This window comes from Lathyrus oleraceus, chromosome 3, assembly GCF_024323335.1.
Source record: "Lathyrus oleraceus cultivar Zhongwan6 chromosome 3, CAAS_Psat_ZW6_1.0, whole genome shotgun sequence".
Lineage (NCBI taxonomy): Eukaryota > Viridiplantae > Streptophyta > Magnoliopsida > Fabales > Fabaceae > Lathyrus > Lathyrus oleraceus.
Genome location: NC_066581.1, coordinates 82225831 through 82242409, shown reverse-complemented (window position 1 = coordinate 82242409; position 16579 = coordinate 82225831). Strand labels below are relative to the sequence as shown.

The window sequence follows — 16579 nt, the reverse complement described above, 5'->3', positions numbered from 1 at the left end:
TAACTTCAGGAATATATGATCCTCATTCCTCCTCGAAAGTATAACTCATGAATCCTTCCAATAGGGTAGAGTATCGTTGTCTACAAAATACTACTCTCTTGGGGGTCCACATCCGAAGCCATGGATCCAAGAAATTATCGAATGTCATATTCCGACCAACAAATTTACACCTTAGTAACCCATATGTAAAATACATAACTAACCTCCTCAATATCACCACTCGGTAAGTCTCTTCCAGCTCTGTTCCTTATAGTTATTTGTAGTCATAACAATGGTACTTCCAAGACTTACTTAAACAGAGAATGGTTCATCAGGTTGGTTCCCCAAACATTTGACTTCCATGATATCTCTACAGATGACCAACTACACACTACACCTTCAAAAATCCAATTTCAAAAATATCAATATGGCTTGCATTAACTTGCATCTCCATCCTCCACTCGCACATCCACAACGGTACACCAATGAGATTTAGGATACCCTTAAATCCAATAAGGTGTGAACATCATACTCCAAAACACTACTAAGGAAGATACGTAACAACCGGACTTCCAATAAGCCACTTCTACTCTTGTAACTCAAACAAGATGCACTTAAGATGAATCATAATATTACCACACACTTGTGATTGGAAATTCTTCCAAACTAATGTCCACTACGCATTACATCATACAGGGGGTTACTTATCCTGATAACGTGCTACTGACAATCCTTATCACCTCCTTATGAGGTCATACAACATAGCTTCCTTCACATCCTACACTTAGTCCCCGTACTCAAGCTTGGCTTGTCTTTCGTTGGTTACCATATATTCAACTTCTCATAACACATGATTCACTACTCAACAAAGAGTGTGTTACTTTGCATCCACTTCAAGACAAAGAATCAATTACACATACTTGTGACCATAATACTACTATCACATACTTCTCTTAATACCAAGGTATAACTTTTTCCACTACATTTCCTCCTCTATAAATCTCCACATGTGAACGATCATCAACCACACACCCCTATCTTAGCCTCAGTAAAATCCTTATGACTTCATAGTATTCTTATCTAAAGTGCATTCCACTACAGTAGTTGTAATGCAAGGTTTACAGTGCTCCCAAACTCTATGTTTGCTTCTTTTCTAAGGTAATTATCTCAACTCCAATTACATAACCATACTACTAGAATTCCATAAATCCAATTTACTTGCTCTTTTCCTAAACCAGATCTCCTTCAACCAAAACCCACTAGAGCTTCTGTTACTATATAATGTGTGATCTCTCTTCGACACAATCTCTTATAATTGATCCTTAGATAACTTAACATTCCATAATGGTCTCTTACTAACATTGAATACCTGACGAACTATCTTGAACCTGATATCTATTTTTATATCTGAATATAGTTGATTTATCTTCTACCCTTCATTTGGTGCATACATGTTTCACTTGGAATGGGCATTCATGTCCTTGAGTCTCTTCTTAGACCTCACCACTACCTTAGACTTTTACAAAGGTGTCAAACGTCCTTATCTCCCAAGCTCTCAACCACTTAGAAGGTACCATTCTGAACATACTCCCTGAAATACTCTCGTTCTTCCAAGATACTCTAGTGACCTTAGAAAATGAAACACTGATGCACTATCTCACTTCTAGACCTTATGACATATGACAAACATAACCATACTTTCTCCTTCACCATATGCAATTACTTACAATATTTATTCCATATCAGTGGGTATATCTTATTCACTAGCAAATTCATGTCTCTCTCAAAGCTCTGACAGTGTATCCAATAGAAATCCTTAACTTCCCGACTCCATCAACACTGCATGATTACTTGAACCCCAAACCACCCTTTAATTCTACATTACCTAAATCACAACTCTTACTGAAACTTTTAACTGAGCCATCTGGTTCCCCTTACTTTCTAACTCTTGTCTTGAGCCTACCCTCAAAGCACAAGTTCCACCAACACTTCGGAGTCCTCGTGGTCGCTCAACCATGATCCTACCTACCACGCACGTAGCATTAGGTTGATCAGGCCCAACACTACATACAGTGATATTAAGAATCATGTTGGTTAACACACATATGAGGCAGGAATAGATTTACTTATGATGTTTCAAGGCTAGGTCGAGAATCGACCTGCTCTGATACCAACTGTAACAACCCGTATAATATATATCTAGAATAATATCATACAAGTGTTATTAATCGGTATTGACACAATCATAAGTGTCTATTGGCATCATTATATACACATGTCCAAACTAAAAGCATCAAAGGGACATGTTATACAATAGTGCCTAAAAATAAAAATCTAAGAACTATGTATAATATCTTCATTGTACACAAATCTACAACAGAAGATCACGATAAAAAGCATCCCTTGAAACATCAGTAGACAGGTTCTCTTGAATTCAACCTGCAAGGAACACCTGAAAAATAACAACAATAATGGAATGAGATAATAATCTCAGTGAGTTCTCCTATCCTATGGGTCCACTCGACTCTACAGGGTTTCTACTTGATTCTAACTCAAGTATTCACCTTCTGTTACTTGTGCATCACTCGCACCTTGTAACTAGGACTTGAGTAACTAAGGTGTAATCGCAATGTATGGAAACATGTCACTTGAGTGCATCCACTCAACAAATCACTATTCGTATTCACGAAACATCAATCCCCGAACGGACTTACGTCTAATCCAGGTCCGGTTCATGCATGCTCGTATGATTCGACTTTCATGTTAGATATCGGGTCCTCCATGAGGCTTAATCCCCAGTTCAAGCGATCGTCACCCGTATGGGACTCTAACCCATTTAGGGTATATTTCACCGTATGGGACTCTAACCCACTTAGGTGTCCACCTTTCCCCCATGTCCTCCATGGTTAGGACTCAAACCCAATTGAGGCACGAATCATTGGTGCCACATCCCCACTTACCGCTTTACCTAATCCTTCGAAGTGGTATGTGCATAATCACAACTAATTCTGAATACGTGATGAATTCTCAACGGTAAATAGGACTTTTGGAACAAATGTTCCTCACCAAATATCAAACCATTCTCATGGCATCATAATATGATCCATTCTTATTATATAAAACCACACATGTTCCATACAAAACATATTCTTTCATTTATCAAGTGAATACTTGTCCACGATACACACCTAGGTACCGTTGGATCCAAGCATCACCGTATACTCATTTCCATAACCTAGATTATCTTTCTAAGTTATTAATCAAGTTATACTCCTAAGGTTTCCTCACTAATCATCATATGTTTTTAACTATTCGTGCACACACATAATAATAATACTAAGTATATATTATAATATGATTCATAATAAAAGATAGAGTATATAGGAATTCAATTGGTCTCAACTGATAACTAATTGAGCATTTAAGAGAATATGGGATATTACATGTCGTTAGGTGATGATATAGAGATTGGATTTTTTTTATTCTACTAATCAAATTCTAATGATAGTAAAACATTTCATAAAAAATATGTTTTTGAACTCATTGCAGAAGAAAAAAATTGGCACAACTTGCATTAAATCGATAAATATCACCTTGTGTGTGTATTGTAACTTATAACGCTCATAGTTACTTCATTAAACGTCTTTGAAGATACATAGTAGGTTTTATAGTCTATCTTAATCATTATGTAATCCATGATTTAAGTTCAAATTTGTATGAGATGGAGAAACTATTTCTTTAACGAAACATAGCCATTTTATTCACATAGACACATGGATACTACTTTTATTTTTCTCATTTTATTTTTTACTCTAATTTATTCTAAGTATTTTGTCTTTTCATCTTATAGGACCTCTCTTATAATGAGTACAACTTATAACTCTCAGTAGAGTAGACTACTTGTTCCACTAGTTTCAAACACATGAAAATGTTGCTTTGTAAATTGGGCATTATGTTTTTTAAAGCTTAAAATATCTTTTTTTAATACATAAACTTTTAATTTTAAAAAATATTTAGTTCATTAACTTATGTCTTATGAGCCTTAACAAATATGGGATTTTTCAATCCATCCGAAGGATTTTTTGAGAAGAATCAACAATGATTTTTTTTTATAAAAAAATACAGTATCAAAAGGATCCTTTATTTTGATTTATATGATAATATATGGAGTGAACCAAGTAGGAATAAGAATAAGTTTAATAGAGTTAGGCTTTCCAAGGCTCAAGCTTGGCTTGATAAAAATCTTCAAGTTGTAAGTTTGGTCAATGATATATCATAAGCTCGTGTTAGGTCTGAGGATGATATTTTTGAATGTGTAATTTGTCTTATTAACTTACTTAAAAGTTTACTTCATGTTAACATATCAAAATAAATAGTTTGATCAATGTTTAAACTGACTAACGAGTTAATAAATAACAAATTTTATCATAAAAAAAAATTATCATATATATATTTTATCATATTTTAATTCTAGTTTATACTAACAAATTTAAATAAGAAAAAAAATTAAGGGATAAATAGTTTATTGGTCCCTATAGATATTCAAAACATAGTTTTTAGTCAATGTAATTTTTATTGGCAAGTTTTGATTCTTGTTTCTTAACATCCAAAATTACTTAGGTTGTAATAATAATTTAGTTAGGAGGTTAACAAGTTAGTTTTATCCCTTGATTTGTGCAGATGCACTAAGCTACACTTTGTATAATTAAGATTTTTAATTAATATGAAATATAACTTCATTTTCTCAGTTTTGTGTCATATTCAAATATGATATCAGAGTAAGCATTTTTTACTCTTTTTCCCTAATCATTTATTTTTTCAAATTTTTTTCCTTTTTCTTTTTATCTTTTCTTTTTCATTTCTTTCCTTTATTTCTCTTTCTTCCTCCTTCAAACCCTAATTTTGCTCCATCCACCCTCTATTTTTATTATCTTATTGCCTTCTTCATTCTCATCATCAATGGAGGAAACCTCTTACTCTAACTTCTTCAAAAACCCTTAAAATCCATATTATCTTCATCAGGATGAAAACGCCTCAATCACTCTCATTACACCACCTCTCGACATTTGCATATACAATTCTTAGGCGCGGGCCATGAATATTTCCCTTATTTCTAAAAACAAATTCATCGATGGTACATTCTCTCAACCATATACTAACCATGCTTTTTAGGATCCAAAGATCCTTTGCAATAACATATACTTTTTAGCTTCAACGCTTCATCTTCGAGGATTTTTCTCAATTCATCCTCTAGGCTGACAATGCTTAAACAGTTTGGATGAATCTTGAAAATCAGTTCTCTCAAGTTGATATCGTAAATATTTTAGAAATTTAAAATGATCTCACTTATCTTCTCCAAGGTAACTGTCATACGGTGAACTGACTTTATGTGTTTTTGCTTTGGAAAGCAAATGTCGCGGATAGCAAGAGTCGCCACCGACTTTTCTTTTATCCAATAAGGAAGGGTGGAAAAGAACAGGAAAGACCTTAATTAGATTTTGGGTTCGGGAGGTACATTATACAAAGGGAAGGTGTTAGCACCCTTTATATCCACGGTTATCCATGGGCTCTTAATTGCTTGATCACTTATGTTTGTCTGGAAAAAAGTGGTTGTGCATTGTTTAGAAAGTGTTTTGAAAAGAGAATTTAACTTTGTAATGATTCTTGTATGAATGTATGCAAAGTGGTTATCTCGTTTAGTTTTGAAAGTTGTTTAGAAAAATATAACTTGGCAATGATTCTAGTATGAATGTATACCAAGTGGTGATTTTCTAGTATTTATGAAGTGTGAAAAGTATTTTTAAATTGTGAGTAAGCAATTAAGAGTTATACCTACCCAAGGTCTTGATGGGCATTTCCTATCCTTGTGAGGGTAAAACCGTCCTTATTATTGAGAAATAAGTAGTTTTATCCTTTGGATGTAAAAGGGTCATCGTAGGGTCATCGATAGGTCATTGGAGGCAACAGTTGTAAGGATACCTTAGCATTCGGAGAGACGATCATCATTTAACCGTAAGCTACACCGAAGGGTCATCGAGGGACAAAAATCATATATTCGAAGGCAACATCCGAGGGACTATGATTTATTTTATGATGATTTAATCGAAGGGTCTTGGCTAAGTATATCCCCACATTCGCGGGACATGACCGTTATACTGTAATACCGTAAAGCAACAGAGAGAGGTCCAAGATCACATATTCAAAGGCCGTATTTTACAATCAATTAGGTAATTAGGAGGAATCCCCACATTAAAATTAATACATTAAGATCAATTAAGCAATTTAGGGTGGATCTTTGCCATAAAATTAATACATTAAAATCAATTGAGTAATTCAGGGTGAATCTCCACAAGGGTATCCCACAAATAAAGTGAGATACCTAACAAGCAATCTTTTCCTGGGAGTATGTGAACCTTTACAAAAAACTCAACAAAACATGTCAGAACACCAAATCAGGGTGCAATCGAGGATTACACCACAAAAACAGATCACAACAGTAAATAGGGTCGAGTAAATGATGCATGGCTATGATAAAATATGAGTGAAAAATCAGAACAGAAAAGTCAGCTACTGTCACGTTCGCTCCTGCCTCGCCTAGCGAAGGCTTAGCGAATACTCGCTGCATGCTCGCTTAGCGATGTGCTAGCGAGCGACTGCGGATTCTGGTTTTGGTATCAGTACAATTTCAACCAATTTTATGCCTTGTGGCTTTCCTTACAGCAATTATATGGTTAATCATTTAAGGTATTCAGGTACATACCAAGATTCACATGCCAAACTTAAGATATTTTCATAAATTTAATCATAATGCCATATGCAAATTAAGAACATAAGGCAGTAATAGCAATGTAAACCTGTTTGCAATTGAATTGCGACTTTGAATCGGCAAATCGGATTGAATTGGGCAGAGGTAAACCTTGATGCCGTCGAGTTCCTTCAGGGTTTGCCTCCCGTGAGTGTTAGAGTCTGCTTGCTAGGGTTCTTCCTTCTCCGTTTTCGTTCTCCCCTTTTCTGACTGAAGCTTGGCTATTTATAATGCTCTTGTTGTGACCTAATGGGCTCAGAATGAAGCCCAAAAATTCTGATATTCGCAAGCTTCGCTAGGCGAGCGTGTAACGAAGGTTCGCTAGGCGAAGGAGTTGCTCGCCTAGCGAGCAGGCCAGTTTGGGCCATTTTCTGGATTGGGTCTGTAGTGAGCTGGGGCTTTTGTTCCTTTAAGGTCAGTGCCTTGCAGAATAAGTTGGAGCGCTTCGAGAAATGTTTTGTAATATTAATGGGCAAATTTTGGGGTATGACAGTAACCTAGATATTTTAACATATTTTACCAAATTAACTTCACCCTGGAAGAAAATTGATTCTTTTATCCCTACTCGAGATTGTACATGCGTCATACAATGCACCTACAACGCCGCATCTGACCTTCAGAAATATAAGGATCAATATTGTGACATAAAATTCGTTAATGGGCTCAATGACTAATTCTCCAATGTTTGTTCCCAAATCCTTCTTATTGAACCCTTACCCTCTCTGGACAAAACTTTTTCCATGGTTTTAGGTCAAGAACATCATATAACCTCTCGAAACTCTTCTACTAATTATATTGAAAACCAATAATTAGATATGAAAATTTATCCCTATAATGGTTCTAGGGGAGGAACATGAACCAATATTTCCAACACTTAGGGTAGAGGTCATACCAACATGGGTCGTGGCCCTCATTCACAGAGAATATGCACCCAATATGACAGAAACAACCATATTGTCTGCACTTGTTTCATGAAACAAGTTACCCTACCCCCAAGAACCATTACAAGCACCAAAAATCATCCATCAACAATAATACTAAGTCTACCCCTTCTCAAGCTTCCCCTGATACTTCCCAAGATTCTCAAATTTCCTTGACAGTTTCATGACCAGTATCACCAAATTATACAAATGCTCAACCAGAACCATGCATCTTCTTCTCATGGAGCAACCATATCCATAATTTCTATGCTTCAAATTCCTAATATCAATTATGTTTCTAGTACGACGGACGATAAGCCACATGTACATATTGGTAATAGATACAGGCACCACTGACCATATTACTCCTAACACTCAACATTTTAATTCTTATTTATATGCCTCTCGTATTACCATGATATTTCCTAATGAAAGTATAATTCTTACCAACATATTGATGACACTATTAAAATTTTTGCATCCATTTCCCTTTTTAATGTGTACTATGTTCCTTCTTTCAATGATAATCTTATTTATGTCACTAAGGGTGTGTTTGATTTGCTAAAAAATGAGGGACTAAACATGACAATTTTTTTTGTACTCTGTTTGATGCAAAAATTTATCATGGGACAGGATAAAATATATGACAAGAGACAGGACAAAAACATGAATTCTTGTCCCTCACTAAATCATGGGGCAACTTTTTGCCCCAATCACAAATTATAAAAAAAATCAAAATGCAATTTCTCTCTCATTACTTAATATTTTGATTTATAAATATAATATTAATATTTTATTTATCAATAAAGAAAATTATATTATTTTTGTCTGATGCATAAACATATCAAATAAAGTAAAGTAATTTTTTTTCTCTTCATTATTTTTCTTCTCCTTCTTCTTATTTAATATGTTGATTCATGAATATCAATATTTTATATATCAATAAAAATATTATAGTAAAAAATATATTATTTGGTACATAGATATATCAAACAAAATAGACAAAAAGTTATCTAGTGCACCGACCATCAAACACAGTACAATACAAAAAGTTATTTTGTATTGTTTTGTATACTATCTAGTATTATTTTGTCTAGTACTTCTTATTTTGCAAATCAATCGCACCCTAAGTTTATCAACTCCTCCTCTTATCAATTAATTTTTACTCACGCTAATTGCTTCCTTTTTCATAAGCATCCTAGAAAAATGATTGGCTTAGATGAAAGGCATGAATGCCTTTATGCCCTCAAATATCAGGCCATAGTAAATAATAATTTAATCGATTAGAAGTGACTCTTAATCGATTAACCATAGTAATTAGCTTTCGTGATTGATCAAGAAAGTTTTATAAAAAATAGGAGGTTTGCAATATTTTATGTGTGTATGTGTGTGCCTTGCGTTAGTATCTTAGGAACTACTCTTGTATCATTTACGATTAAATAATAAAATATGAGATACAATACTAAACACTTGATTAGGAGATCATTCACATTTTTACGTCTTCAAGATCACAACTTCAATATTACCACGTTACACCTTCAATTTTTTTTGCTTGATTTAACATAGCATAACACTTTTAACTAGAATATAATCACTTGACTCATGAGACTTGTGACTGATTCTTTCTTGTTCATCATAAATAAACATTGGAAGATTTGTCATCATCAAAATCATTTTTATGATGACAACATCTCTCAGGGAGGTGATGAAACATAAAAATATAGGTAAAACATTTGGAGTTGTTAAGCTCCCTCTCATAAATAAATAAAAATATATATTATACTCCTCTTGAGAGTATACTTATGCCTCTTTGGTATTATCAAAAATAAGATAAATATAGTAAGAATAAAGTAGCTCATGGAACAAATATAGAACATTGAGAAAGGGAGGAAGAAGAATGAGAAGAAACACTTGAAAAAATTCAATCCATGCATGATTGATTTAAGATTTCTAACACAATTCTTATAAAAAAAACTAAATTTTCTTTAGGAGGAGATTTTGTACAAATATTTATCATTTGATTAATATAGACAGGAACTCAATTATGCAATCCCCTTTTTTGATATAATCTCTAATAAAATGATGCATAATCTCAATGTGTTTAGTCCGATAGTGAAGTATCGGATTCTAAGTGAGATTTTTGGTGCTAGTGATGTCGCATTTTATCAAAATAATTCTGAAATTAAATCCCTATTCACTTAATTGTTGTTTCATCCAGATAACTTTTGCATAACAACTACAGAAAACGACATATTTTGCTTCAATTGTAGATAACACTACACTTTTCTTTTTCTTGCTATTCTAGGATATCAAGCGAGTTTCAAAGTAAGTGACACATACCACTGATACTTTTCTGATCCAATTTAAAACCAACGAAGTCAGAATTATAGTACCTAACTAAAGTATAATATGTCCTTTTGGGTACCATAAACCCATAAGTGGTATGCTAGTGAGATACCTCATAATGTGTTTGACAACAGAGATATGTGATTTTTGGGGGGTTTGCTTGAAAACATGCAAACAGAAAGACAACAAACATATTGTCAAGATAAGATGTAGAAAGATAAAGAAAGGAACCGATCATACCTTGACATTTGTTTTCTTCAATTGTTTTCTCCTTCGTCCTTATCTAAACTACAAGAAGTACTCATTGGAATTGAGTTTGATTTTGTTTTTTCCATGCAGAATATTTTTAATAGCTCTTTACAATATCTAGCTAGATTAATCAAGGTGTCTTCCTTTGATTAATGAATTTTTAACCTAAAAAACTATCGAAACTCCTCCATCATAGACATTTCAAATTCATTATGCATCAAATCTAAAAGTTATTACACAATGACTCATTAGTAGCACCGAATATAATATCATCGACATATATTTGCACAAGGAAAATATCATGCTCGGTTTTCTTAATAAAAAGTGTTGTATCAACCTTACCTCTTTGAAAATTGTTTCAACCAGAAACTTGCTCAAGCATTCATATCAAACTCTATGGACTTATTTCAGGTCGTAAAGATCTATCAAACTCTATGGACTTATTTCAGGTCGTAAAGATCATTTTTAGCTTTAAGATATGATTAGGATAAAAAAAGTTTAAAAACCATGGGAGTTGATCGACATACAATTTTTGTTGGATGTAATCGTTCAAGAATGCACATTTACATCCATTTTGAAGAGTTCAAAATTTAAAATGCATGAAAAGGACAAAAGCATTCTTATGGTCTTTAATCTTTCTACATAGGCATATGTCTCTTAGAAACCTATGTGATCATGTTGATTGTATCCTTTCGCTATGAGTCTTGATTTATTTCTTAAAACATTTTCATTTTTTTCAAGCCTGTTGCCAAACACCCATTTGGTTTCAATCACTTTATTAGATGAAAGTTTACGAACAAGTTCTCAAACATTGTTTCTCTTAAATTGATTTAACGCATCTTGCATTGCAATAGGCCGAAGTTCATCAATGAGAGTTTCATTGACGACCTTTAGCTCAATATGGGAAACAAAGGCCATAAAGTTACATACCTGGTTAATGGAGTGTAGGGTTTTTATCCCCTTGGATATATCTCCAATTACGTTCTAGATTGGAATATCTTATGTGGTCCTCCATTCTTTGGGTAGATCTTGGTGGTTATTCATTATTCCTTAGTTTTTATTTATATCATTTTATTTTTTTTAGATCCTGATCTTTTCTTGATTAAGATATTTATCTTGTTCATTGTCTTCTAGAATCATGTTCTCTAGGATGCATGCACAATCAAGCATTTCTATCTCTACTTTTACTAGAAATTGAATATCCTAATAATAAATCTTCATCGACTTTAGCGTCGAATTCTCCAAGATTGTCCTTCTCGTTATTAAAGATAAATCATTTGTAAATGAAGGAATGGTAATGAGAAATATTAGGTTTCCTTACTTTGTATAACTCATAAGGTGTTTGTTTTAGAATTGGTCTTATCAAAATACGATTCATTACGTAATAAGCAATGCTTATTGCATTAGTCCAAAAGTACTTATGAATGTTAGTCTCATTGAGCATCATCTTCACTAGCAAGAGATCTATTTTTCTGCTCCACTACCCCCATTTTGTTGGGTGTTTGTGGAGCAGAAAAAATATGCTCAATTCCATTATCATTACAGTAGTTCTCGAGTTCAGATAATAATTATGTCCAGATATAACGAGAATAGTCATCCACAATTACAAGGACATAGTGATATCCGCCAAAACTCATGGTTCTGGATGGGCAAAAAATAATCATATGCAACCGTTGTAAATGTCTATTTGTAGAAACAATATTTTTAGATTTAAATGAGACATTTATTTATTTACCCCTTTGACACGCATCACATGATCCATTCTTTTTAAAACACAAGTTTGACAAACTGATTATTAACTTTTTGCAGACTAACTTGTTAATATGATCTTTGGGAATAAGTTATTCTCATATGTCATAGTCGTCGTTCATCCTCATTACTCAAAATACATACATTATTTAAACGAATTTTATTAAAATTCATGGTGTAAATATTTCCACTTCTTGAATTTGTTAAAAAAAACTTGATTTGATTTAAATGTTATACCCCTACATCTAGACGAATCAAAAGTCATAATATTATCTTTTTCTAACAATTGGCTAATACTTAGCAAATTATATTTTAAATCAACAACCAAAGTCGTTGGATTGAGAAACTTAATAGTACAAAAAAATCATTATGTTGTTATTATCACCATAAGACACAAAATCTTCCTTTTAGAAAAAAGAGAGAGAATAGAGATCTGTCTATAATCATATGCTTTAAGAAGATGCTATCAAGGTATCACCAAGTGTCTTCTACTATAAAACATATCTGCATTGAGAACTCAAGTCTTAACTTTAGGTACGTGAATCATCTTGGGTCCTCTAATGTCAATGTATTGTATATTCTCTTTAAATTTTCAACTGGAATTATAATTGCAAAGGTAAGATGAAGCATACATATTTCATTTTTCATGACATTCTTTGTAAAAGTGTGAAGACAGAGATATTTTTACTATCATAACTTTTCATAACAAAGCAAAATAGGGTAATTTAGCCTCTTTTTTTATTACAATAATTATATTTAACAATATTACATTTAGAGATCTTATTTTTAAAATATAAGTGTTGGGTCATAAGAAGGAGCATCAACATTGGATTAAGAGCAACACACAAGTGAGAGACACCATATATTCACCAAAAACCTTAAGATGATAGGTATGTGAGACTCCAACCCACACTTAACTAACTTATTATTCTCAACACCCCCCCTCAAGTGCAAGTCCACTTTATTAAGTTCATTAGATCAACTTTATTATAGGATTCAAATAACATAACATAAAAAATAAGTCATGCATGTCTTGTAAAAAATAACTTTCATCATCTACTTATAAAAGCCTTTTTTTTAATTTTCTTATTTATAAAAAATCACTTTTTAATACAAGAGTTTTTTCAAAATTTTGTTTGATCCGACTTATACATTTAAGAAGATGGAAAACTTCTAAAAAGTTGGGCCAAACAAGCTCTAAGAGGCCCAACAAATTTCATTTTGAATTAAAGTATAAACAAAAATATGTTAAAAATTCTTATTTATAATTTATTTCACAAAAAACACTTAAAAATTTAAAATAGTCTCACAAGTTAGCCAACATAATATGACCCAAGTGATGGATGTCCCTCCTAACTTGGATCTCAACTACTTTGAAGAATTAACCTCTGCCGTTGCCTAGGGAAATACATTCATTGCTTTACAAAAGAAGCATTTTGAAATTCAATTTACTCATCGATGGAATCCAATTACAAATCTTTGAATACCAGCAAAATCAGCAATTATTTCCAAATTGCATAAGCTTGCACTTCTATTACTTCTCATGTAATCAACAAGTTCTCTGCACTGCTTCTCACCATTTGTCTGTAATGACAAAGTTAGGAAAAGAAACAATCAGAAGCAACATATAATAAACATACAATAGCATAATTTGAGAAACATGGAATAACTTGCATAGGTATGTAGCTTCAAAACCATCAAACAGTTCACATATTGTGTTCCCATACTTGAATGAGAACATAAATTAATGATAATGTTTATATTCAGCAGGCAAAGATGGGCCTGTAAGCGCTTTTTCGTGAGTAGGCGCTAAACAGAAACACAGAAGTTTGATAGAACTTTCTGAAAAAACAAGGGATGTACCTCAAAGGCGAAGAATCCGCCGGGTTTCAACATTAAATCAGCCCCATCACAAAGATGGAGAAGAGCATCCATGCCATCAATGCCTCCATCTAACGCAACTCTAGGTTCATGTTTACCGACTTCAGCTTGTAGACCAGAGATATCTTTACTAGGTATATAAGGTGGGTTGCTTACAAGACCTGCGAGCTTTCCTTCCATATCCTTCAATGGTTCCAACCAAGATCCTTCCCTTAGTTCAATTTTGTCCTGTAAATGATGACGAACATAAGTGGAACCGAAAGCAGTAACATGGTGAGAAACGATGAAAGGAAATTATTGAAAATCAACACTGATTTTTCGTCCTGAAAATGTAATGCATCAATCAAAACAGCTCCCCCACATGGGAGGTTACAATTCACATCACTGCCTCTTCCATACGGATTGCCACATCTTCATTGAACATGTCCTGTAGTCTTAACTGTTAATCTTAATGTATTATGTATGCACTATGATGATTGATGTGTTACAATTTCAATGACAGAATTGCTAAGTCGCAAAGCGATGAATTTGATTGATTTGTCACAAGTTCAACGACAAAATTGCTAATTCGCAAAATGGCGAATAAAAGGGAATATAAAACGTGGAGGTTGAAAAAGCTTGAATTTCTAACCTGCAAGCAATACCTCTGCACATTGTAAGCAGCAACAGCAACAGCCACGGGACTTAAATCCGAAGCAATAACCTTTCCACCATTTCCCAAAACCCTACCAATGCCAATCGCAAGAGCACCACTTCCGGTCCCTAAATCGGCCCAAACCCCTCTTTTCAAATCGTCGTTCTTCGACACAGCATCAGAAACCAAATCAACAATAAGTTCTGTCTCGGGTCTAGGAATCAAAACCCCTTCTTGAACACTCAAAACCAAGTCCTTCCAATGTTCACACCCCACTACATACTGAAAAGGTTTCCTCTCTTCAATCCTTTGCCTCCACAAACAGTATAACTCCTCTATATCTGCCCTCATTTTGACCCTCTCATTGCCATCACCCATTTCGGAAAAAAGTGAGTGTTTATCCTCAACAACATCCTCAATAAACCACTTGAGCTCCCTGCACAAAATCTCTGAGTCTGGTCCATTATCTGATTGCACAAAAGTTGACCCAATCGAAGAAGCAACCGATTTTGCCCAATTATGCCATTTTTTGAGGTCACTCAATTTTGTTGAGTAAATGGGTGGCCTCAGAAAGATTGGAACTTGGGGTTTTACAGAATCGGGTGCAGATGATGACAATAGTGATGCAGAACAAAAGGGTCTTCTTAGATTTATAAAAGAAGAATTCAGTAGTGTTGAGAATGTGTGATTGGTCAAGGTTACTTTCATTTCAAGAGAACCAAAAGGTGAATTTTTTTTGGCTTTTGGGCAATCGCTTAACTTCAATACATGCAATACTATGAACTCGGAAAACACTTCAACAAGTGCAAAATCATGGCAATAGATATACTGAATTAGGGTTAGTAAAAATTGAAACTTTTAGGGTTATCAATTATTGGGAAGTTATAAATATGAAGGGTGAAGAGGATTAGCTTGGAAGTAAAGAAGTTTGCAGATTATTTGAAAACTAACCGCTGGAGAATTGAGCTGACCCTTCCACTTCCACGGCCGAATCGATTGTGAATTACTGTATTAGTACTTTTTTTTTGGATTTTAGAAAGATAGAAACGATAATTTAGTTGTATTTTAGTACATGCATTAAGTAAATTGTTGCATTTGTATTTTTGTTTTTTACAGTTTTTTTTCGGGAGATAATACAGTTTTTCTTGAGCTGATCCGGGAGAGATGGTCACAAGATTTGCCACACCAATGTTGACATGATTTAGAATGTTAGCAATTATTGAAATATAACAAAGAAAAGACCTTCAGTTACATTCCTTAATAGAGAACATTCTATAAGTAAAGTAATTTAGCTCATTCTTAGGAACTTTGTTTGGAAGGATATACATCAAATCAAATGAATCTTGACAATGTCAATCCGTGAGTGACCACCCTTTCTTGGACGCATAACACAAGTCACGATCCAATGAAAAATATGTGGATCTCACCTCAAATAACCCGTTGATGTGTTAGCCAACGGTCTTCAGCTTTGAGGCAAGAATTTAGGTAACTTCTCACTTCAAAGTTAGGGTGAAAAGAATAATTTGTGAAAGTATACCAATGAGTGAACATATGAGTTAAACCAAATACGTCCTTCCAAGTGTCTTCTCAAACATGATAGGTGTGTTCGTCTATCTTAAAGTGAAATGTACATCCTTTTCTTTACTCCATCGCATCACAAAAGATTCGAATTAAGTCTTCGTTATATGTAGTTGAAACTTTAAAATGGTTATTGATCTCTTGAAACTTCATCACATCAATAATTTCAGGAATGTTTAACCCATCTAAAACAGCAGGGTCATACACATGTTGCTTGACCACAATCCTATTTCTAAAGAATTTCTCAAATTCATCTGCAAAAGGTAGAGGCAAAAGAGACAGAGCACTTACATGGATTGGGAAGGATATCCATGCAACCTTTTTCCCTTTGTTCAATTTAGGAGTCATGAGTTCTCGGTGTTGAAGGAGTGCACACCAAATATTTAATGAAAAGTGTGAATGAAAGTAAGTAGATTTTTAGTAAGATTTGAAAGACCC

General features: G+C 33.8%; 1 protein-coding gene across 1 annotated transcript; it reads right to left on the bottom strand.

The window, feature by feature from the left end:
- Window positions 1-13282: 13282 nt before the first annotated feature.
- Window positions 13283-15813, bottom strand: LOC127125471 (uncharacterized). The gene is made up of 3 exons (XM_051054250.1): window positions 14561-15813; window positions 13912-14157; window positions 13283-13632 (listed from the first exon to the last, which is right to left on the bottom strand). The coding sequence occupies exons 1-3, from the start codon at window positions 15269-15271 to the stop codon at window positions 13501-13503; spliced, it is 1089 nt and encodes a 362-aa protein (XP_050910207.1). The 5' UTR covers window positions 15272-15813; the 3' UTR covers window positions 13283-13500.
- Window positions 15814-16579: the final 766 nt, after the last annotated feature.